The 24,328-nt window shown below is 41.3% G+C and overlaps 1 protein-coding gene across 5 annotated transcripts in view; it reads left to right on the top strand.

Moving 5' to 3' along the window:
• Positions 1–24,328, top strand: part of DIAPH2 (diaphanous related formin 2) — an 801,414-nt gene that overhangs the window by 621,396 nt on the left and 155,690 nt on the right. For 3 of the 5 annotated variants that reach the window (XM_075896759.1, XM_075896757.1, XM_075896756.1), the window contains one exon: positions 13,621–13,716. In XM_075896759.1, the coding sequence (XP_075752874.1) occupies positions 13,621–13,716 (96 nt within the window). Of the gene's footprint in view, positions 1–13,620; positions 13,717–14,179; positions 14,316–19,707; positions 19,734–24,328 lie in introns of those variants that run through there. The other 2 variants (XM_075896760.1, XM_075896758.1) reach the window with 2 other exon arrangements.

Below are 24,328 nucleotides of genomic sequence, written 5' to 3'. Positions count from 1 at the left end.
ATGAATTGGAGTGGAAGTTACAGGAGTACGTATACAGGATAAGTTGCTTATGTTAATGAAGCTAATCAAATCAGGGTAGAAGTGGGTCATTCATACATTTGATCTGGAGATGTGACTAGTCAGAGAGGTAATGTGTTAACCAGTTGAAATCCTTATTCATTCCTAAATTGATAGTATTGAATTTGCAAATAAATTCTAGGTCAGTTATTTCCTTTTGTAACAGGTTTTTAAAATTCTTTTGTAGAAGGATGGCTACTTTCAAATCCTTTACTGAATGTCCAGGGAGGTTAAAGTGTTCCCCTACAGGTTAATGTGTGTTACCATTCCTGGTATCTGATTTGTGTCCATTTATCCTTTGGCATAGAGACTTTCTGGTTTGGCCAGTATACATAGCAGAGGAGCATTGCTGGCACTTGATGGCATCATGTTAGTGGAAGGGGTATGAGCTTGTAGGTGTGGCTTATAGGGATGTAAAATCCCATTTAATTGGTTACCTGGTTAAACATATTGTCCCAGCCGAAGCAGCCTCTGCAAGCAGGGGCTGCTCCAGCCAGGGCAATGCAGCCCCTGCCCACAGGGCCCCTGGGTCCTCTGCATGCAGGAGCTTAACCAGCCTTCACCAGAACAGCCCTTAACCCGCAGGGCTGGAACATCCCCTTGCCTATGGTTAAACATGCACATCCCCAGTGGCTTATGTGATAGGTCCTGTAATGGTGTCACCTGTGTAGATATGTGGTCAGAGTTGGCAATAGGGTTTGTTGCAGCGATGTGTCGGTAAGTATTTCTATGGTGTGTTGTGTGGCTGCTGGTGAATATTTGCTTCAGGTTGGCGGGGCAGGCTGTAAGCAAGGACTGGCCTATTTCCCAAGGTCTAAGAGAGTGAGGGATCGTTTTCCAGGATTAATTGTACATTGTCAGTGATGTGCTGGAAGGGTTTTAGCTGGGGGCTCTAGGTGATATTCAGTGTTATTCTGTGATTTACCTTGTTGGGCCTGTCCTAAAACAGGTGACTTAGGATATTCACCTAGCTCTCTCTGTATATTTCTTCACTTCCCCAGGTGGGTATTTAAGTTTTAAGAGTGCTTGACAAAGATCCTGTAGGTCAGGGCTACTCAACATTGGAAGCCCCAGGGGCCACAATGATACTCTCAGCACATGCCAAGGGCTGCAATTTAAGTGTGGTTGTATATACGTGCAAATATATATGCAAATAGCTTCTTTCACACTGATGGGCATGAATACAAAAGTTAAGGCAAGACTACACAACACACAGGCCCACTTTGAGCAGTGACAGTTCCAAGAATTTCACTACTAAAATGCATATCAAGAGAAGACCATTATATTGACTACTTTTTTGTTTTAGCTCCCACCCGCAGGCCTCAAACAAATGGGTCATGGGCCGCATGTGGTCCTCAGGCCACGTTTTGAGTAGCCCTGCTGTAGGTGTTTGTCTCAGTATAAGGAATTGGAGCAAATATGGTTGTATCTTAGGGCTTTGCTGTAGACAATGGATCATTGAATATGTCCTGGATGGAAGCTAGAGGCATGTAGGTAAGAATAGCCGTCAGTGCCAATAGCCCTTTTTACCATCTGACAAGGACATCAGGGGAAAAGAGGTTTCTCTCCCTCAAAGCCTCATGTTACTGAGCTCAGCTAGCGTTGGTCCCCCAGCTCCTTTGGCACTTCCTTCCTGCTCCTTTATCAGCCTTGCACTGGTGGTGTAATTGGCTCCTTAGAACAGTCTGCTGGCCAACCTGATTGTCCCAGTCAGCTTTCTCAAGGGGAACTAATAAACGTCAGGGAGAACAGAATTCAGACTCACCTGTTTGTACGCTGCAGTTTTCCAGAGGGGTTACAATTTTCATTTCACCAAAGTGTATATGAATAATTACTTTTGTTAGTGTTTTGTCAGAAATCCTTCATTTTTTTAAATGTTTGTGTATATATCTATTTCCTTGCTTTCTTACTTACTCATTGGGCCCTTTTGAAATGCAACAGGAGAGAGATTTTGCCTACCCTTATTAGACTTAGGTCATGAACATGAGTTTAAATCTTTTTTGAAAGGTGGCTATCTCAGTTTCTGTTTGTTATTAGTATTTATTAATAATAATATTTGAATACAATTGATAATGCAAAGGTGGTTGTGTCAGAGCAAATTTTGTTAACTAATTATCACGACAGTATATTTAAATTGGAAAAGAAAACAGACTTCCCCTTCTAGTACACTTAACAAAGACTCGCTGTGGTAAAGAAAAAGAATTGTAGCTCACATATCCATGTAAAATAAACAGAAGCCTTTAAATGGTCTCTTTAATGTCCATTTCTTGTCTGAGGACTACCCACAGTTAAGCTGGGGATAGCGGAGGTAGATAGGAAATTAATATTTATACATTAGACTTTGAGGATTTTTTTTCCCAATCTGGTGTTTCTTCTAAAGGAAAGTTTTTTGGCTCAATTTAGGGACACTGTATTTCCAATATTCTCAGAACTCAGTAAATGTAGCTATTAGGCCATTCATAGGTTCTATCTTTAGGGCCATTTCAAGCAATAAGCTTAAATACGTCACTTGGAGAATAAAATTCAAGTGGCAATGACATCAGAAATGAGACCGAGTAAGCCTCGAGCTTTAGCAATAAATCCTCTGTGTTTATAATTTTATAAGGACAAAGCAAGCTGCAGACACAAACGCTGCTTACTTTCCAAGGTGTAAAAATTTAATTTTGTATTTCCAGTGAGGTAATATCACAAATCAAATATTTGGGAAAGAATTGTACTTCATCTTGTGCAGTAAATGTTAAAAGGACATTTCTGCTTGTATATTTTTAGCTTCAAAACTAGATTTTTGCGTTGCCCTTATGTCAGTAAAATGAAAACCTTCTTCTTTGTTGGTTAGCTATTTTTGCTAAGAAGTGAGAACCTTTCTGAGTAATATCAGAGCTCAGACCACAAGAGAAAAGGCCTTAAAGCAAATGTGCAAGTTTCGTCTAATTAAAATGGTCTCTGAAGATGTAGCTTTGGGTTTCAAATGCACAGTTTTCATTGAAAAATTCAATTTGATATTTCTTTATAATAAGTAGTTGAATGTGGGAAGTCTTCTATTCTCCACCTTAGCATTCCCTCGGTTTGTTGCTCATTCATTCAATCTTACATAGCTCAATCAGACATTCCGCAGCTACTGGGTTATGGAATACAAATATATGTGTGATCAGCTTTGATTTATACATATATCGAAAAGAAATACATCAATGAATTTGGTTTAATTTTGAATGCTAACATTCCATATTCTAATATATTTTCAACCTTATTTCCCCACTATTCGTTTCTACACAGTATAATCAACATTCAGCTGTGTACTGTAAGTTGTATGGAGTATCATATCTCTCGATAGCTAAATAGTGATATGATACATGTGGAAGATGCTGGAAAATTATCCTTACTATACATTAAAGAAAACTTTTCCTGATGTACAACAGAGTGACGTCATGCATCACTCTGCATCCCACAACACTACCCGCTGCCCTCAGCCCTGCCTCCATCCTCCCCTGAGCTCAGGGGAGCCATGCAGCCTGTTGCCTACCCCCTTTTCCATACCCCATATCAGAGGCCAGGGGGAGAGGGCCGGGTCTGGCTGCCCATGGCTTTGGCCCAGCACTGCCCAGCGGCCTGGAGAAGAGAAGCCCAGACCTGACTGCATGCCGCAGCTGGGAGAGTTGGGGGGGGAGGGAGGGAGAAAGGGTCCAGACTGGGGGAGTGCAGGGGAGGAGGAAGACTAGGAGCCTGGGCTGGTGCAGCGGGGGGGGGGGGAGAGGGAGAAGGGGGGCTTGGGCTGGCGAAGATGGGGAAAAGGGGTTTGGGGTGACAGGTAGGAGGGAGAAGTGGGGTCAGGGCCTGGCCTGGAGGGAGAAGGAGCCCGGAATGGCACAGCCACAGCCTGGCTCTCCCCAATGGTTGGGGAGGGCGGAGCTGGGATGGTCTACTCCCCGCAAGAGGGGAGTTGGTGACAGCAGCAATCAGGGGTACAGCTCCCTAATTATTCTTTATTTGCTAAAGTTGTAACTTATCCTTGTTTTTACAGAAACAACACAAGCAAAATGTTTCTAATTTTTTTTTTTTTTGTAAATATGATGTTCTTTGAAATATCCATCCTGTTGATTCTGCCATGCTAAAAATGCCAGTTCAGCAATGAATTCTGGGATCACTGTTTCTCTTCATGGTGATCAAGTTGTGATGGGTCATCCTCCTCTTTAGGGGTGCCACCAGATGTGGTGTTCCCCAAGTGCAAACACAGTTGTAATTATTGCATAGTTAATATTCCTAAATTCAGATAGAGAAATTATACATGCATAGAAACAGGATAATCATATTCAGTAAATCAGTGATCTCTTACATGACCCATCTTGCATAAAACATCTTAGTTATGACAGTCCTATTATAACAGTATTTCTGTGATGAATATAGGATGTAGTGTTTTCCAAGCATGTGTTGAAAGCCAAGTTATATTTAGCACAGTGTGCCACCGGTCTGTTTATCTTATAGTTTAAATCTAATACTAGGCTGACCTTGAATAGTGGTGTACATGTGTCAGTCTCCCCACAATCTCTGGCCAGTCTTAAAAATGGAATCGCTTAGAGCCATTTCTAAGTATTTTCTCTCACTCTTGGATAGCCTGCTCATCATTTCTTCTAGGTGGAAGGATGCAAACTAGTGAAGCTCTCAGTCTGTTGCAAAAACACGGTTTTAGCATTTCTGGGTATTTCTGCATTGCAATGTTAACATGGCTGTTGTCCTCAACTGTCCTTGCTGTGGAACAGAAGGCTCCTAACCCAGGTTTGAAGGTGCTTTAAGCCCTTACTAACAGTCCCAAATGGGTTTTACTTCTGCCTGGGCTGGCAGCTCACCTGTGTGGCGGTAGCAATGCAAATTAATCAAGCCTGGGTGCTGTTAATCCTCTGGTCTAGTCCCATAACAACACTTGTTGCAGTTGTTCTTTTCTCCCACGTCAGTCTGCTCCGTGTAGAAATATGGCAGTTCAACACAAATGCCATCCCAGACATTTTTCTCCCATGCTGTCCAGAAACTGACACCAGTCTTTGGCAAAGCTGCACTGTGATATTAGTAAGTCCCAAAGGCCCAGGAAGGACAGTTTTTTCCACAATCTACTCTATATATTTGCCTGTTTGTTCAAGATTTTCTCCTAAATGGCAAGAGCTAGGACCACCAAATTCTGTATACATCTTCCTCCTATCATAACTTAAAGCAAGGTAAGGGTTTGGTTGGGTAAGAAAAATGGGATGTGCCTGGAATGGGATTGCTTCTCATAAAACCATACAGAAAAGAGACAGTATCATCAGGCAGATGAAAGGGGTTGTCAGGGGCATGCAACCCTGCCCCATCCTTGAGCTTCCTACTCCCCAGGCACCCGATAGACAGGGGAGGGGAGGGCTGAAGCTTCCCCTCCACCTGATTCATATATGGACATTGCTGGCTATTCCATTTAATCAGGGAGCAAGGGCAAAGTGCAGAGTTTGCTGCATTCCTCACTGGCTGGAGAGCGCACAGGTCAGCTGAGCCTGGACCTGCCCCCAGTAGGGTTTCCAGGTGTCCGGTTTGAACCGGACAGTTCAGTATTTGAGCTTTCTGTTTGGGAAACAAATTGAGAAAATATAAATGTCCGGTATTTTCTAAATAAGATGTAATGTAGATTGTGATGTAATGTCAAGTGTGTCCGGTATCTTTTTGAAACCATCTGGCAACCGTAGCCCCCAGCTGGCGGACATGCATCCTTCCCCTGGCTGCAGCGGCCACAGAGAGGTTCTTCTCACCTGGCCCCAAGCTACTGAGATGACAGAGCTGGTGTAGATCTCTCTCCCCAGGGCAGCCTATATACTGAGCTGCTCAACCCTAAGCCCCAATCCAGGGCAAGGATTTAAATGAAACATATGCTTTTTTTTATTTAAAAAAAATTGAATTAAGGACCCGAGCAACACCAGGAAAGTCTTCTAGTACATTGTAAATGAATTCTTAGACTGGCCTAGATAACTACAGTGATGAGATATTAGCAGCACATATGGTGAACAGTGATTTGTAAGCAATGTAATGCTGCACCAGGCTCACATATTAGTTGCTAACACCTTTGGGGATGTAAGATGCTGAGAGGCTGGCAGATAAGCTTTGACCTGGGTCACTGTCTCTCTCACAGGGACAGTCAGTATCTGCTCTATCAGTAATGCTATGTGCTTTTAGAATCCAGATAATTCTGTGACCTTGACAGATATGAGCATGCCTGGGTTCTCCCCCACCCCCAAGAGAAATCATAACTTTAAAATTTCACCATTTATGCGTGCCCTACAATATTCATAATTCAGTACATATCTATGACAGTAAAACCAAAGGCGCAGATAAAAACCATTATTGTGTGGTTAAGATTAGTTAGCTGTCAAAATTTTGCCTAATGTTCATTATTGTAAAGAGGAAAAAAAGGCTAATCGTTTCATAACGATGGTAGACATCTACCTTTTTAACTCCTCCCCATTTTCCAAAGACTTTAGCAAAATCTACCATTCAGATAAATAGATTTCAATCTCTGTTTTAATCTTGACAACAGAGGACAATTAAATTTAGAATAGCCTGGATTTCAGACAGTCTGTGTTTGAGACATTAGGGTTCAGTTTTATAAGGAGAGAACTGGTATAACATAGTCTGTTCATTCAGGCTGCCAAATTTGGTAGTTTTAAACTTCTGCTGTCTTTGTGCACTCCTGAGTGATGCAGGAAAGGGCCAGCTAGCGCTCCATCACAGCTAGCAGAAAGCAAGATGAGAAAAAAATGAATCCCACAGCCCAAAAGATACAATAATTAGTGAAGAACACTTGAACGCTCTTCTGCCGTGGTGCTGGAGTCTCAAAGAAGAATGTCATAATGAAAGACACAATTGTATGGAACACAATTATGTATTCTGTCAGTACATTGCAAAATTGTAAGAGGCATCTTCATGCATGTGAAGAGGGTAAGAATTTCCCGTCTTGAGCCACACAAAAATATGTGGGTCATATATGCAAAAAAGAAACGTGAAAGCCCAATGTGAGTTATGAAAACCTTTAAAAGAAGATAACTCCATTAATGCTTAAAGGATTCAAGACCTTGAATTATATGCTGTTCATACACAGGTGCCAATCACAGAACTCTGAAGTTGTTCAGGTTACTTGTAAACATAACCTTTAGAAGGTAATAGGAGTTGTATATTATTGAAAAATGTATATTGTGTACAATGCCTCTCGTATTGACTTATTTTATGTCACTTTTGGAGTTATGTGGCTTCCATGTGCCTATTTGTTAGTGAGCATTCCACGTTCATCTTATTTTTCTAAGTTTCCTGAAAATTAACCTTGCAAAGGCCATAAATACATTGAGAATAAGGCCCTTGGGACAATGCTGATGTATTTCAGTTGAATACATTCCCGTTAAAATAGACCTTGACTAGTGTGATATTTTCTGAAAATAGAAAATAGGTATTTCTAGAAATCGTTTTATAGCTTACCAGTACAACCAAGCATAGCTTTGTCATTTTATTAAACTGATCTCAGGTTATGTAAAGCTATTACAATGAGTTTACATAGTATGTATGCAAGGCCTTGCCTTGTTTTGAAGACTGATCAGATACGGGTTCACTTATCATTCACAGTGGCCTAACCTGCTCTCCCTTTAATTAAAAGCTGGTAATATTCACAAAATTATAGTCTGACACAAAATGCTGAGGAAAAGTGGTTCTCAAAGCATTTACTCTGTATGCAAAATGAATTTAGACAACAAAAATTGAAAGCAAGTTCTAGCAACACAAGAAAAATATAATACTTGCAAGAAAAAAGTCACCATCATACAAGTAATATACTGTGAACAAATATTATATAGTAATTATTAGTTTTCTATACTATATAGCATATTAGTTTACTATACTAAGCCCCTTTGTACAAGTGAACAGTCTGTATATACAACTACTAAGATCACACAAATTTGCAAAAGCTGTGAAATTCTTTTATCCTTACACTTTTGCAATGCAACATTGGAATGTGGCAGCTATTACCAGCCCACAGCAGCATAAGACAAGAAGTATAACGGAAAAGTTTAGCAGTTTTCAAGTGCATGAGGAATGATGGCTAATGGAGTGTAATTATGCAAAATGGAATTTGCCCAGGATACAAAATTAAGCTTCTGGTTAATGATTGTATGCTGGAAATATTTAGGAAAGACATAGATTTGACTGAATTATTGAAATAGAGATTTGCTTCCCTGGCAAACAAAACGGACATTTCTCATTCTATAATGAGTGGAGGAACAACAGAAAGCAAGGTAATAATGAAAACAGAAAGCAGTCTCACCCTCAGTGGTCACTGCTATACTCAATTAAGGGAGCATTTTTCTTATGTTCATTTGTCAACTGTAATCTGCATCCTGATGATATGAGCTATACATGGGAAAGCAAATACCTCTCTGTTAAATATAGGTGAGCTTATTTAAGGTTTAGCATATGAGATTTGTCAGGGAAGTGATAAATAATACTGTGGGTGCTAAATCTTAGCTGAAGAACACCTGGTACCACACTGAGAGTAAAATCAAGAAAACATCTTATTCTTCATCTCCATGTTTCCTCACTTTTTGATGAGAACTGGAAATCAATATTTGATAAGATAGATTTCCATTGAAAAGAGAGGGAATAGATTCACAAATGTATGAAGGATTATGGTTGCTGTGTGGAAAATGTGCTAAATAAACATATTCTTTATCTTCCTCAACTTTATAAGGCTTGTGATTTCCACCTGTACAACATATTCATCTAGGTTAATTTAGCAGTATATGGGCTATGCTAAAATATATTGCTTTTCTAAACTGTAGAATCCTAGCTTCTACAAATACTTCAGAAATATCCACAATATAATACAAGTGCCACCTGTTTCAATAAATTGTTAGAAAAAAAGAAAATACTTTAATCCCTTTGCTCTGTCTCAGAGCTGGCTTAAATGTCAAATTCATATTGTTATTCATGTTAGTTTAGAATCCTGGTGTGCTTGATGAGTACAACTTCTCATCTACATTAATTTCTTGTGCTGTTTTTATCCAAACTGTGATAACTTACAAACGACTATCGTGCATGTGACGGAACAGAATGTTGTGCATCTTTACACCTGCTGTGTTACATAGCTGTGGACTTGGAAAATGCCACATTAGGAATATATTTAAAATATTCAAACAGTAGTTTGGTTGTTACACATACCAAGGAGGAGAACCCCCTATTGGTAACAAAACGTTTATATAAGAGTTTAAAACATTTAGTTCTTAAATTGTATTTCTCTTGATTTTAACATTTAAAAAAGAAAGCTTTATGTAGTTATATGTAGAGCAATCTGTTCATTGTTGATTTAATCAATATAAAAGCACAATTAAAAAGACATTAAATTTTGAATTTAAACATTACAAAACATACCACGGTGTTGTCCTTTCATTTCCAGCTACCATTGTTAAGGAGCAAAATATAAGGAACAAAATTCTAAGTGTGAGGACAGATTATCTGGCATTAGGGTGCTAAAGATTACTCTCTATATTTAAACATTCAGCTATGTCTACACTCGTGGCTTCTTGCACAAGTACGGCTGTTCTTGTGCAAGAATCTGCAGAGCGTCCACACTGCCCATCCGCTCTTACGCAAGGAAATTTACAGTGCGGCGTGGTAAGAGAGGGCTCCTTGCACAAGAGTTACGCTCTTTTTTATCAGGTGTAAGCCCTCGTTCGCAGGTGCTCTTGCGCAAAAGGGCAGTGTGGACGCTCGGCAGGGATTTCTTGCGCAAGAAAGCCCTATGGCTAAAATGACCATCAGAGCTTGTGCAAAAGCACAGTGCGCAGATGGCAGTGTGGACGTTTTCTTGCGCAAGACTTCTTGCCCAAGAACCCTTGCACAAGATGTTCTTGCACAAGTAGCCTCCAATGTTGACATAGCCCCAGAGGAAGGCATGCTTCCTTTTAATTTTGTTTTCATCTGATGTGCTACTCTCTGACATACAAATTATATTAACTGTAGCTGTAGGTTGCTAGTTAGTTGGACAACAGTTTAATGTATTCATTGTAATGTTTCAGATTCAGTTATATCAAGAAAATATAAGATCACCCCTCACACACACCATCTATTTCTTAAATATATATGATTTGTTGATTGCAAATGATCAAGCAGCTATGCCCCCTATTTAAGAAGGTGTATTACTGTTGTATGTTCACATTTGTTGAAGATAGCATTAGAAAAAGACTCAGTGGAAAAGTTCAAGAATGCACCCTCTGCTTTCTATAATGTATGCTACACCATAAATTGGTGAGAGCAATTGGTTTGCTAACTCATTGGTGTCTTCTCCCACCCAATCCTTTTATCATGCACAAATATCAAACCTTCCTGAATGTTTGGGTTAGTTCTACCCTCTGGAACAGTTCTTATGAGGCAAGTTTAGCTATTCAGATAAAAACTGCCGTTTTCTTGAGCATAGCCTACATTCACAATAGATTTTTTACCAGTTTTGTGTTGGACTGCTTAAAAACTCTTTGTGATATCAGTTGTGTGGTTGAGTCAATTGGATGAATCTCTTTTATTCCTACTGTCTCTGTTCTCCGTCACACTCCTGTCCAACCTCATTCTTTCTTTTTCATTCTGGTCATAGGTTATGTGCTTCCACAATATCTTTGCTCCAGTATTCAATATCCTCTCAAACTGTGGCTTGGTTGCTTTGCAGTTCTTCCATCTATATATGTGCTTGCTTCTGTAATATGCTGTGAAATTTTAATGAACATGATACAGGAAGTTGTTTACACATATGCCTTATTTTCCACATGTTGAAAAGAATGGGTTCACTCATGACCTTAAAGTTAGTGATCTACTTAGGTAATTTCCTGAATCAGGGCCTGTACTTGTCAAAAATAAATCTGGGCTTCATGAATATATATGGACACTAAGGGTTACTCTTTGGATTCCTGTAATTTACACTGTTCATATTAATCTAATAATGTATTCCACATTCAAAACTATATCTATAGCTATCTTATTTATTTGATTGGAAGGATAGGACCAAATCAATGAAGACTCATTCCAAAACACTTTCTTCCTTCATGGTTACAGAGATCTCTCTTCATCTCTCTATGGATGGCTGTCATAATCTTTTCTACAGACTTCTTTTTCAGAGAAAATGGACTTGTCTGTTAGTATTACTTAACTCCACTGATTTTAAGGCTACAATATTCTTCATTTGGCAAGTAAATCAATAAGTAGTAGTTCAGCAGCTCTGGTGATTTGGCTGTTGGACCATTGAGCTGAGTTTCTGAAAGCTCCAAATAATTCATTCTGCTAATACCAAGCAATACCTGCGAATTCAGAATTTATTTCATTGTAATAATTGATGCCATGTTTCATATATAGGTTAAATGATGAGTCATCATGACCTAGGTGTGTACTTCTATCATATCGCCTACCTGTCTTTGTCAGAACAGTACGTAAAGCTGTGCATTTGATAACTTTTAATTGCATATTATTGATTGAGTAATAAGTTCCTACCTGCAATACTGATGTGATCATTCAGAAACCCAAACTTACTTGCTCTGCCAACCAGAAGACACAGATTTCAGCCTTGGGAAACTAACTCAATGTATCTATTGGACCAGATTTATGAGTGATAGTGTTCCCTGTAAACTGAGCTCCTAGGAGAGATTCCATCCAGGAGAGATTCCAATATAGGAAAAACAACTAACAAAATCATGAAATCAAAAACCACCACTTCCTCTCCACGAATACTTGCAATGAGATTCTGACCTACATGGCACAAGGAGTAGTTCCACTGACAACAAGAGGTAAAGATTCACAAGGGTAAAATGAGATCAGAATCTTGCCTGCTATTTTAGAGGCTTCTGTTGTTGGTTGCTTTTCTGGTCATACTGTCCTCTGCTTCCTGCCGCACATAACACACCTTCTGATTGTTAAATGTTTTCTGTTATATTGATTTACAATTTCAATTTACCATTTAACTTAAACTGTTTGTCACCTACAAATATATGAACAAAGGAGTGTTTTCGGATTGGCATGTTCTCATTTCATGTCTAAATGTGGCCCAATTAATCTTCATGTAGTAGTGAACTCAAGTGCAGAATTATATGTTGTGAAAGAGTGCTATAACATGAATGAGGAGTGGGGGTAACAGACCTGAATGTATTTCTGAATGTCTTTCAGCATCCTGTAATTTCTACATGGTTCACAACTAGAAATATTTACAAAGACAAATCTTTCATGTAAACTAATTGTCTTCCTACAGTCCAGTGAGATACTTAATATTCAGTTGACAGCAAAAAGTCCCATAGATGCTCATAAAAATTCAACATCGCATTACTCTACCTGTTCACTGAATCTAGTCAGCTTTTGAGTTTTAGATCTTAACATATACACATGAACAGAACAAAGACTGGTTCATTGATGCAGTTACAACTTATGGCAATCCTTGACCTGTATTTCTTGTATTATTACATGCCACCGTGAGCCCTTAATAACAGAACAAATTGAAACATGAAGAAAGTTAAACACCCAAATGAATAATAGAAAAAAGAATTTAATGATATTTAACCAACCTCCCAAAATGCTCCAGGGAGCCAGGCAATTTAAGGCCTAATGGCTAGCCTCCCTGAATACGAACAAATGGGGGAGCAAGAAAGATTACGCGTACTGAGTTCAGATATATGTCTAGCAATAAAGGCATTTTTTAAAATTTGTTTTCAAAGCTATCTGCTTCAAAGAGCAAGTAGAACCCATGTGAAATCAGTGGGCACATTCAACATAAACTGAACAAAAATAAATAAATAAATGGGGAAGAAATGTGTTTGCTCTATAGATCTCTGAGAAGCAGATCATTTTCAATCTTCACAATATTAACACAATTGGTATTTAACCCCAAGGTATTTTATCAAACCTCTCCGTGTGCATTTATTGCATTAAATAGAGTACTAGATTCTTGCTCAGGAATATCTTATAAGTTGCTTAACTGTAAAGTCGCAGTCACCGATCAGCAGTTTTATATTTGCATACTGAACATGTTATCAATAATACACAAGACAAGGTCTTTGAATTGAAAGAATAGTGGGGTTATTATAAGTAATACTTATAATAAACAAACTTGTCAGGTCTGTATGAAAATGATAGCATTCATTATGTTAAACTTTATACAGTAAAACTCCAATAGTCCGGCATCCAATAGTCCGGCAATCCCGATAGTCCGGCTTCAAAATGGCAAGATCCTAGTGAGTGAGCTTCAGCAAAAAATGAGTCACACGGTAACAGCGGCAGCAGCTGAACTGAGCAAAAAGGGTAAAAAAAGGCTTAAAAAAAACTTTTATATATATATATATAACCAGCTAATAGTACCTCCTGATGGTCTGGCATATCTGATAATCCGGCACCACCTAGGTCCCATAGGTTCCGGATTATCAGAAGTCTACTGTATGTATTTAATGTAAAGATTTTATAGAAATCTGAGATCAGTTTTGCTTTTTTTCTCCTGCAGTCTCACTTTAATTGTGCTGAGATTAATTGTACTTTTTCTCCTATTCACAGAGGGTGATGAGACAGGAGTGATGGATAATCTGCTTGAGGCCCTACAGTCAGGGGAAGCCTTCAGGGATCGCAGGAAACGAACACCAAGAAATCAGGGTTAGTATGACATTTTCTAGTAGATATGGGGGGGGCAGAATCCTAGAGTTCAAACTAAGGAGGAGAAAAGAGTTTTGCAAAGGCTTTCAAGAGCTTTTATGGAAAGTTGGTCTTCCAATTCTGGTGTGACATCTCAGCAGTCATATCCGTGTATGACAATTTTAAATGTGGTAACTATCTTCAGATAATTGTAGACTGCAGAAAAACTAGAACAAGAGTTCTCACTGTTCCCATTGGTATCATTAAATTATTTGTTGTAATTGACCTTAAAGTCATGGTAACTTCTTATACTAGTGGACTAGTGAATATGGCTGCTAGAAGGGCCATGTTTGGGTTCATGCTCATTGGACTAGAAGCTCTAACTCTTTTGGAGAGTAAAATTCAATTTATTATTAAAACAGTTTAATTTGGTTGATTTACTAAAATTCTGCAGGGAAGGCCCTAATGATTGTTGTCCCTACAGGTATTGGCTTTGAAGTGACTCAAGGAAGAGTGGAATAAATACACATACTATTACACACACAATTTTTTCAACCAGATGAAATATATAAATTGATCCTACTTTGAATCTACCTCTTACTAAAGTGTATGGCAACCTGTATTGCTTTTTTGTAATTTTCCAGTTTTAAAGCAAAAGGGGTATTTTAATAAATCAGATTGTTTAAAATTACTTCTTTACACACAAGGCAAAACTGAGCTCTTATGAGTCAGATCCATGCAGAGGGTTTGGAAGAGTGGTTTTGGTGGGTAGCACATCTTACCACGCTGTAAAAGAGCAAAGTGAGCCTATCATCTAGTCCTCCAGTTATGTGTGTTCCTGTAGTTAGATCCATGAAGATAAACATCTTGGGACTTAAGTTTACATCCATATGCAATATATAACTCTTGGGACTATGTGAGTCCAAAAATGCATTTTATCTCAAAGGAAGAAGTAGCCAGAAATAATGCCATTTTTTCACATCCTGTCCTTGGCTGCCACATAGGGCAGGATTTTTCCTGTAGACTTCAAACACCCCTAATCTTCCCTGTCCAATTCCACTCTGAACTATCTATGCAAAACCTTTCATTGTCATTTTATTCTCAGCGTAGTCTCCGTGCAGCTGAGTTAATAAGGCACACTGTGCCACTCTCTCCTATCCAGTAGTAGTAAAAGTGATGGAATATAATTTTGATGTATTATTGTATATCATTTGTCATATACCGGATCTAAAAAAAAGTGTGAAATATTTGGTGTACATGTTGTTTCCAATCTGTGCTACATTTTCAAAATTGTCCTTCCATCTGAGTAATATTTCTGGTCTCTCAGTTAAAAGAAATAATATGAGCATGCCTGAGTAATTAATTTGTTGTTTTCTGTTGTCTGTGCTCTGAAAGCTTATAAATACAATGTAGTGCAAGTCTGCAGTAAACTTGGTCAGAGTAGGCAATCTTAATGTCTGCCAGATTATTTATTTATTTTGTTTGTTTGCTAATGTTGGCTTTTCTTTCATCTGTGATAGGTGTAAGAAGTAGATGTAGAAATATTGTATTATTCTTGTGTCACTGGTGAAAATTAATATATTAAATCCTCCCACTAACTAAAGTTGTTGAACAACCAGTGGATCATTCATTTTACCTTTTATTGAATCCTCTGTCTCACAGCCTGGCTACATAATTTTCTAATGGCACAGTAGTGGGTGCTTTAAGTTAAGTTGAGGATCCATTCCAAATTCCTTTGATCAGTATCTCAGAACTTCCCCCAAAATGTTTGCCTGTGGCTGAAATTCATGTTGCTTCATTGTTCTTTCTTTCCTAGAAAGTCTGTGTGTCAGATATGGAGCAAACATATAATAATGTTATGAATTGTGCTATGTAATCGTTTCATGAGTGTGGTCTGTAACCTGGTCAATAAGGTCAAGCTGCTGAATATTGGGAATAGTAGAATGTTTATTTGATACGTATATTGACTGAATTCAATTGGTTGTGTGTATAAGGTGACAAAATAGCTTTTCAGATAAGAATATTGAAGAATATGCTTATAGAATCATAAAAATGATTAGCTTCAGCAATGCTGTCTTCACTCTAATAAATTACAAGAGTGATTTTGGCAAAGCTAGGCATCTGGAAATGGAAAGAATGCTCAATTGTTAAAAGCCTTCTCAGAGGTGGAAGGAGTGGAGTGGGGTGGGGAGGTCACTTGTCAGAAACTGCCTAGGGAGATAGGCTAACACAAAGAGATATTTAAAAAGAAAAGGAATAGTCCTGCAGTACCTTAGAGATTAACAACAAATGTAGATGGTATCGTGAGCTTTCAGGGACACAAAGAAGTAGAGGGTTGTCCCTACAAAAGCTCATAAGGTGCTGTTAGACTATTTGTTGTTTTTTTAAGTTTTTTCTATTACAGACTCAGACAGGTATCTCTCTGAAACAAAGAGAAACTGTAGGGAGAGTGTCTAATAATTTGGGTTATCCCAGAGCCATGGAATAGTAAACCTGAAGGAAAAGCTAGATATGCATGTCAGCTGCTATTGCTTTGAAGTTGTTTTCTCTGAAACACTTTTGTTCCAGATAAATAATGCTTTGCTTCGAGGAGGCTATGTGGCTGTGGGTGGTTCTTTGGGTAGTCCCCATGGGTGCTCCACGTCTGGTGTCAGGCTGGTCCCGGCGCCGCAAATCGGAGTTTTCCAGAGCTGTATTCAGCTGGACCGCGCGCACGAGCCGGTTTCACACCTTTCATCTGCCGCGTGCAGTCCAGCGCCCGTCGGTTTCCTCTCATCCGCCTTGGGTCGCACACGGAGCTCCTCCTGTCTCCTCAGGCAGCTACCTGAGGGGAAGTTTAGAACCATTTAATTATTATTTCTTTGATTATCCCGTTTCTTGTTTAGCCCTTAGTCGTGGGCTCTTTGTTTAAAAAAAAAATAGAGAGAACCTGAAACATCTAACAGACGGAGGGAAGAGAGACGTTTCCTCTCAGTTTGAGTTTACACTGTTTTGTTTCATTACTGTTGCGGTTTAACTTAGTAGTTTAAAAAAAAAACAAAAAAAAGGCAGATTCAAGCGGCAGCACATAGGAGCCACGAACGCACACTCCTCTGCGGTGCTAAAATGCCGGGCTCCCCTGGGTTTAAAAAATGTTCTACGTGTGGGGAGCCAATGCCAGTCTCTGACGGGCACGCTGCTTGTGTACGCTGCCTGGGGGAGGCTCATATCCCCCAAAGTGCACACACTGTGCCAGCCTGACGACGAGAGCCCGCAAGGAGCGGGAGCGACGTCTGAAAGAGATCCTCTTTAATAAGGCTCATGCCTGCAAACGTAACAGGCTCGTCTGCCTCGGACCCCACGCCAGAAAAACGGAGAGCTCCTTCCCCAGCTGTGATGTCCCCTGAAAGGAAGAGAGCTTCTCCTGCTCGTTCCCTGCCAATGGCTCCACAATCGCAGGTCAGAGCAGGTGATAAGCCGGGCACCTCGGGCTCCAGATTGACCCGTGCACCTACTTCAAAAAAGCCGGCCGGCTCCTCCCGGTGCCGACAGCCCTCGGCACCGATGCTTTCAGCAGAGCCTCTTAAAGGGCCAGTTACAACAGCACCGAGGACTTCCGCATCCGCCTGGGGGATCCCTGCAGTCACTCCTCCTCACAAGGAGCTGTCCGCAGCACCGGCACCAGAGGAACATGCTGCTGCCCAGGTGCCTCCTTCATTGCAGGCAGCAGATCACTCTGCATGCTCAGAGCAGCGTTCAGCAGCACCTATATCAAATATCCAGGAGGTCTCTCTTTCTCCCTCCCCGGTTTTTTCTCCTGAACCGTCCCCTCACCCTTCTATGTCCACATACCATACAAGGGCTCAGAAGGAATACCATGGACGAAGCGTGTCATCTCGCCATCATTATTATAGGGACCGCAGCTGCTCACTCCACAGATGCTCTAGATATCGTTCTCCGTCAAGACGTTTGCACTCACCGATCCGTTCACCGCGGGGCGCTTATTATGACAAGCATAGCAGTGTTAGGTCTCCCAGACGGCCATCACCTGCAGGCTCTGACCGACGTTATTTGCACTATCATGGACCTTATTACGCTGAATCATCTCATCACAGGCACTCTCGATCTCACCACAGATCGCCTTACCTCCTGTCAGTCGTTCAGCCCACACTCCGTACATTCCGAGCTTCGGAAGCAGTCTCCACTCTGGGATACGCTACCTCCACGTTCTCCGCTCCATAGATCTCAAATGTCAGACCTTGAGGAAGGGCAACTCTCAGAAATGGACCCCGACTTTTCTCCTGATGCCCGCTCATCTGTGCTGGCCAGGGATGAACCGGTAACTCTGGTGGAGACGACACCTCCCGATGACCTGAAGGAATTTCAAGATCTCTTTAAACGAGTCACGCAATCTCACGAGGTACAACTTATCGAGGGCCAGGTGAAACAACATAAGCTGTTCAAGAACTTACACCCTAAACAGCAGCAAAGGATTGCCCTCCCAATAGATGATGCTATTTTGGAGGTAGCAGAGGAAATGCATTTCTCCTCCACTGGGGGACATCACTTCTGTATGCGTTTCCCCCTGTTGTGCTCATTCCCAGAGTACTCGAGAAGATGGTGATGGACAAGGCATGAGTGATACTCATAGCCCCAGCGTGGCCCAGACAGCCATGGTACTCAACTCTCCTACAGTTTTCTGTCCAAGCACCGTACTGATTTCCTTACCTGCCAGACTTGCTGACACAACAGAAAGGCTCCCTTATTCATCCAAAGCTGGACACTCTGCACCTAACAGCGTGGATGATAGATGGTTCAGCACATCCGAGAATCTTTACTCAGACCAGGTGAAGCGCGTCCTGCTACACAGCAGAAAGGACTCCACCAGAAAAACCTGTCCAAGTGGTCCAGATTCGCTCGATGGTGCGCTCCTAAGCACCTAAATCCCGTTATTTCACCACTACATATTTTACTGGACAATGTACTCCATCTACAGGTGACTGGACTCTCCATGTCATCACTTAAAGTCCATGTGGCAGCGATTACTGCTTTTCACTACCCTGTCGAAGGCTGGTCGGTTTTCTCCCATCCCATGATGACTAGATTTCTTAAAGGCCTGGCTAACCTTAACCCACCACGTAGGTCTCCGCCACCTACATGGAGTCTTGACCTGGTTCTGGATGTCCTAACTAGGCCACCGTTTGAACCACTGGCTACGGTACCTATGCCAATGCTTACAATGAAAGTACTCTTCCTCCTTGCAGTAACATCGGCACGTAGGGTGAGCGAGTTAGCTGCATTGATGTCTACGCTCCCCTATACAGTCTTTAATAAGGAATCCGTAATATTAAGATCCCATCCAGCCTTTTTGCCTAAAGTCTGCACAGAATTTCATATAAATTAGCCAATCGTTTTACCATGTTTCTATCCAAAACCTCATGCTTCGCACCGTGATGCCCTCCTACATACTCTGGATGTCCGTCGAGCCTTGGCATTCTACATAGATAGAACCCGCACTCTTCGCAAGACGGATCGCCTCATTGTTTCCACATCAGGGCCTTCCAAGGGTCAACCCCTATTGGCCCAACGTATTTCCAAACTCGTTGTCTCTTGTATCACGACTTGTTATACTATTCGTAAAAAGCCGCTCTTATCGCTCCTTAGGGCTCATTCGACATGAGCAGTTGCTGCGTCAGTGGCCTTCGTGAAAGGAGTCCCTTTACGTGACATTTGCCGGACCTGGTTTTCTAGCACCACCTTTTCAAAGCATTACGCAATTGTGCAGCATCTCGCCTCTGATTCGGCAGTAGCTCTAGCAGTACTGCCTGGTCATCAGAATCGTGATTCCGAAGCCCATGTCTAATTGGGATTACTGCTTCTGAGTCACGAGACGTGGAGCACCCACGGGGACTGCCCGAAGAAGAAGTTACTCACCTTCGTGCAGTAACGATGGTTCTTCGAGGTGTGTCCCAGTGGGTGCTCCACGACCCGCCCTCCTCCCCGCTTTGGAATATCATCTTTTCTGTCTTGCAGATAGGCGGTGAGAGGAACTGGCGGGCGCTGGACCACGCACGGCAGATGAAAGGTGCAAATCCGCACTCGCGGTCCGGCTGAATACAGCTCTGGAAAGTTCCGATTTGCGGCGCCGGAACAAGCCTGACACCAGACGTGGAGCACCCACGGGGACACACCTCAAAGAACCATCGTTACTGCACGAAGGTGAGTAACTTCTTCTTATTGCTCTCTTTGCCCCAGAATAAACAAAATTTCAGGGTCTGGATAATGTGGATATGTGAGATCTGCAAATCATGGTTGATGCATAGGGCAAGGAGTGTGAGAATTTCATGATCTACCTGGGGAGACAGTGGACAGTTTGCACAAAATTGTTTCAGCCGGTTTTTCAATCAATCACGCTTCTTCTCTTCACACACTGTCCTGCTCTGTCCTACTGTTAGCCCATATCCTCTGCCATGCATAAGTAGATGAAGGTTTGACCATTCTTCCTGGAGACACATATGCGACTCTGACTATAATTTGGTATTCTAGGGCAGCAAAAACTTGCCTTACCAAGATGGGGAGCCCTATTTGAGTGTAGGAGCAAGGTGAAAGCTAGAGAGATATAGAGACTGCGTTATGGATTGGTTTGAGAGAAGGAAGCGGCACCGGTACAGAAAGAGCAGCATTTATCCAGCTCACTTCCTTTAGACCTCACACCACCAGTAAACATAATCCTTGAGGTTCTGCTAGGTAATTGGAGGCCCTAAGAAGGAATATTCCTCCCCAACACAAAGTCATCATAAAAACTGAGTGGGGGACCTCTTTGAGCTGCTTAGGGCCATAAGCAATCGCTTAGTCTGCTTATGCCTAGGGCCAGCTCTGATCTTGTCTGTTAATCATTATATAGCTATAGTGCCACTATGACCGTAATATTGTGGGCAATAGAAAAACTAGGGAAAATACAAAAAAGGGAACCAAATCTAGTATGCAAAGGAGAATGTTTATATGTTTGTGCTCTAATAACTTGGACACTATAAGACCTTCCGCAGCCAAACTTTCCATGGGATAACCTTTCCTCCAGGAGAAGGTTTTATGGTACTGTGGGAGGGAAGAGATGAGAGACCGAGGCTTCTCCACGGGGCTGCACGGAGCTTGGCAGTGCGAGGAGAAGTGGCTTCCCCACCATTGCTGGAAGCATATGGAGGCCCCTCTTCAATACTGTGATTGGCTACCAGTATTGGCCCCTCTTCAATACTGTGATTGGCTACCTGGCCGCCTACCAGTGGGCGGGCAGGTTGCTGCTGGGGCTGGCTCTAGGCAGAGGGGGCGGAGCTGGTGTTACCGCTCAGTTGCCACTTTGAAAAAATGTTCAAAAAGAGGGTTATCGGGAACCTGGATGTGAGCGCGGGGGGCGGGGTGCTCAGTGAGTGGGGGGAGGGCAGGATTGGGTGGGCTGGATCGTTCGGGGGGGCTGGACCATTGGGAGTGAGTGGGGGGAGGGCAGGATTGTGGTGCAGGGGGGCTGGACTGTTGGGGATGAGTGGGGGGGAGGACAGGATTTTAGGGGGATTAGGGAAGTGGGGCTGGACAATCCTTCAGGGAGTGAGTGAGAAATGAAGCCCATGGCGGGGTGGGGGGTTCTCCTTTGAGGGGCACTGGCCCAAGGGGCAGCACTGGATGATGCTGGGTGGGTGAGAAATTAATCCAAGGCAGTGGGAGATCCCTCAAATCTGAGCACTGGTCCTGGGTTTGATTCTGGATGATCCTGGGTGAGTGAGAGATGCAGTCCATGGGAGGGGCAGCTGGTCAAGGGGGTGGTGCTGGAGGAGGGACTATAGAGGTGCCAGCAGGCTCAGGTACTTGACTCATAGTTTCATCAAAAAAGTTGGGAGAAGAGTTTGAGATGTCACCTTGAAATCTGTCAGATTCAGTAGGGCCAGCCCCATTGATTGAGACATCCCTATACTCAGCCCTTGGATGATAATTTGCAGACCCAGCATGCCTATCCCCTACTTCCCTACCAAAAAAACATGAGCTTCTACAAGGATAATTAGCAAAAATACCATCTGATAGGAAGCAAAACATTGCACTATTGAAGAGGGGCCTCCATATGCTTCCAGCAATGGTGGAGAAACAAGCCATGGTGATTTGGGGGTTCTCCTTCCACTGTGCTTTTAATGGCTCCAAGACTCATGACATGGGAAGAAAACAGAGACATAGTTTCTATTGTGACTTTTGTATCAAAGTTTGCCAAGTCAAATAACTCTGATTCTCAACTTTGCAATGCCTCTTTTTTGAGTCAGAGATTTTGATTTATGCAGCAGTAGAAAAACATGGGGGTCTGCCATAATGGCCAGATGTCAGGCACTGGCACCTGCAGTGTGGCTGGAGGCTGTCAGGACCAGCTTGTTTTTTCAAATGTTGTTCCTCCGGTTTCTCAGGCAACGCCGGGTAAGTCCAACTAGTATGGAATAAATGTAAGAAGAAACAAATGGAGCTACATATATATAGTTTTTAAAAAAAAGATATGGAAATACTTGTGACCAACTTCAAAGATTATAAGTGAAGGAAGGGAATTATTCATACACTCTAGTTGAAAAAAACAACCAATGGTCTGGTAGCACTTTAAAGCTCATGATACCATCTACATGTTTTGTTAGTGTATAAAGTGTTACCAGACCATTGGTTGTTTTTTTTCTGTACAGACTAACTCAGCTACCCTCTGAAGACACAAATGTTTGTAGGTCATTGAGCAATGACGGGGAAGAAAAGTAGGAAAAAATTTTTGAGCAACTTGTCAATTAAACACTATTCAAGAATAGATTAAGAAAAATGTTAGTGGGAATGATGTCTCAAGCAGTCCAGCAGAATGCAAAGAATGCAGCTGAATGGATTAAGTCTTCTTTTCTGGCATCTACTTTCAATTTTCCTGAATTAAGGAAAATGGTTAGCTCAAACTACCCATAAAGTACTGCTGCAACTCTGAATAAGTTGGTTGCCATCTAAAACAGTTATCACCTATGTCAAAGGGCAAGGTAGTCTTAATTTAGACCCTAATAAACGTTATATCATAAAACCAACTGACTGTTTGGCACCCTTTTTGCTTTGTGCAGAAAGACCAAGGACCAGAGTACTCATTTTCTTTGGAGTAAGTCTTTCCACAACGGTTTTCAGGCACAGCAGCAGAGCAGAATGACGGTGCATGCATTGGAACTGTCAGGACTATGCTACCTCTATTGATAAAGGCAGGACTTGGTTTTCTAAAGTTAAGCTAAGTCCTTTCATGAGCACAAAAATTCACTTGTAGAAAAAGGAAGGGGGGGGGGAGGAAGAAAGCATAGGATTAAATTAACCTAAAAGCATTAGGTTCCTGAATTAAAATCCAATATGGTGTATAAAAGAATGAATAGCAGATAATAACGATACAGAATAATTTATTTTCATACATAATTACATTGGCCATTCAGTGCTCACTTTGAGAGATTTCTAAGGCAAAATAAAATGTTTAGTTTCCAGTGTTGCCCTGATACAGTGCATGAATTTGTTTCACTATTCTCAAACTCACACCAGATCAACTCTTTGACCTCCAGATCACTTCTTTATTGCACCCTTCGTTTCCTTCTGATTTTCAAAGCATGTGATAGATTGTACTTGAACATAGATTGAAATAATTTTAAGTATTGTTCAGCTGCAGCACATTGAACTAGAGATTTTACCCACTTATAAATGAAAAGAATTTCATTATAAATTCTGTTTTCTGCATCTGTGTGGATTACTTCCTAGATATTAATAGTTTTTCACGTCAGGACTAGTGCCTATGGTCCTTGGTCTGTGACTCATTTTGCAGCTTCTCTAAGAACTGCCTTCCTATTTCTATATTAGGACCTGGACCTTTTCAAAACTAATCTCAAAACTTATTTGCTTGATACTGATTTTTAATTTGCTTTCTTATTTCATTTAGTAAGGTCAATGAGATTCTCATTTTGGGTGGCTCTATATAAGCACAATGATTCACTGATTGATTAATCAGATCTCGGCTTGCATTACAAGAAGATAGACGTTTATCAGTGCAATATACAGTGGTGTTGATGGACATTTTTTGTCAACAAGTGGAGAACAAATTGCGTACAGACCGTTTTATGCCCTATTTATATGCAAAATTGTTCTAAGCAAGAATTGATGCTGTTCTCTACAGAAATTTCAATCACTTCTGCTTGTCTCTTCTCCAGCAGAGCATAATCAGCTCTGGTGCACATTTTGTCAGCAATGATCTCTGCAGGACAGCGAGATCTAGGGTCAATTCCATTTGACTGTTGTGAGAGCATGAATTTAGCAGTATGGTATTTGATATAGGAAATGGTGTAATGATTAGCACAAGGAAAGCCTGTTCTCATGATTGAAATGCAGACATACTATTTGACAACAAGTCTGTATTTCCCCTTTGAGAAATCTACAGCTCAAAAGTAGAAACATGATGAATAACCACATGTGACTGGCATTCTTAGAACATTAGTTGGTTTGTCTGCCCATCTAGGGCAGGGGGGTCATACTTATTTCAAGGATCCCAAAAGAAGGATGGTTTCTCAGGAAGTGCTGAGCACTAGACTCTTTAAAAACCAGGTTGCATGGAAGTATGTAAAATTGGTATCCAAAAATG

Source organism: Pelodiscus sinensis, chromosome 13 (assembly GCF_049634645.1).
Source record: "Pelodiscus sinensis isolate JC-2024 chromosome 13, ASM4963464v1, whole genome shotgun sequence".
Taxonomy (NCBI): Eukaryota; Metazoa; Chordata; order Testudines; family Trionychidae; genus Pelodiscus; species Pelodiscus sinensis.
The sequence above is the reverse complement of the archived record's forward strand: the minus strand, read 5'-3'. Positions and strand labels throughout refer to the sequence as shown.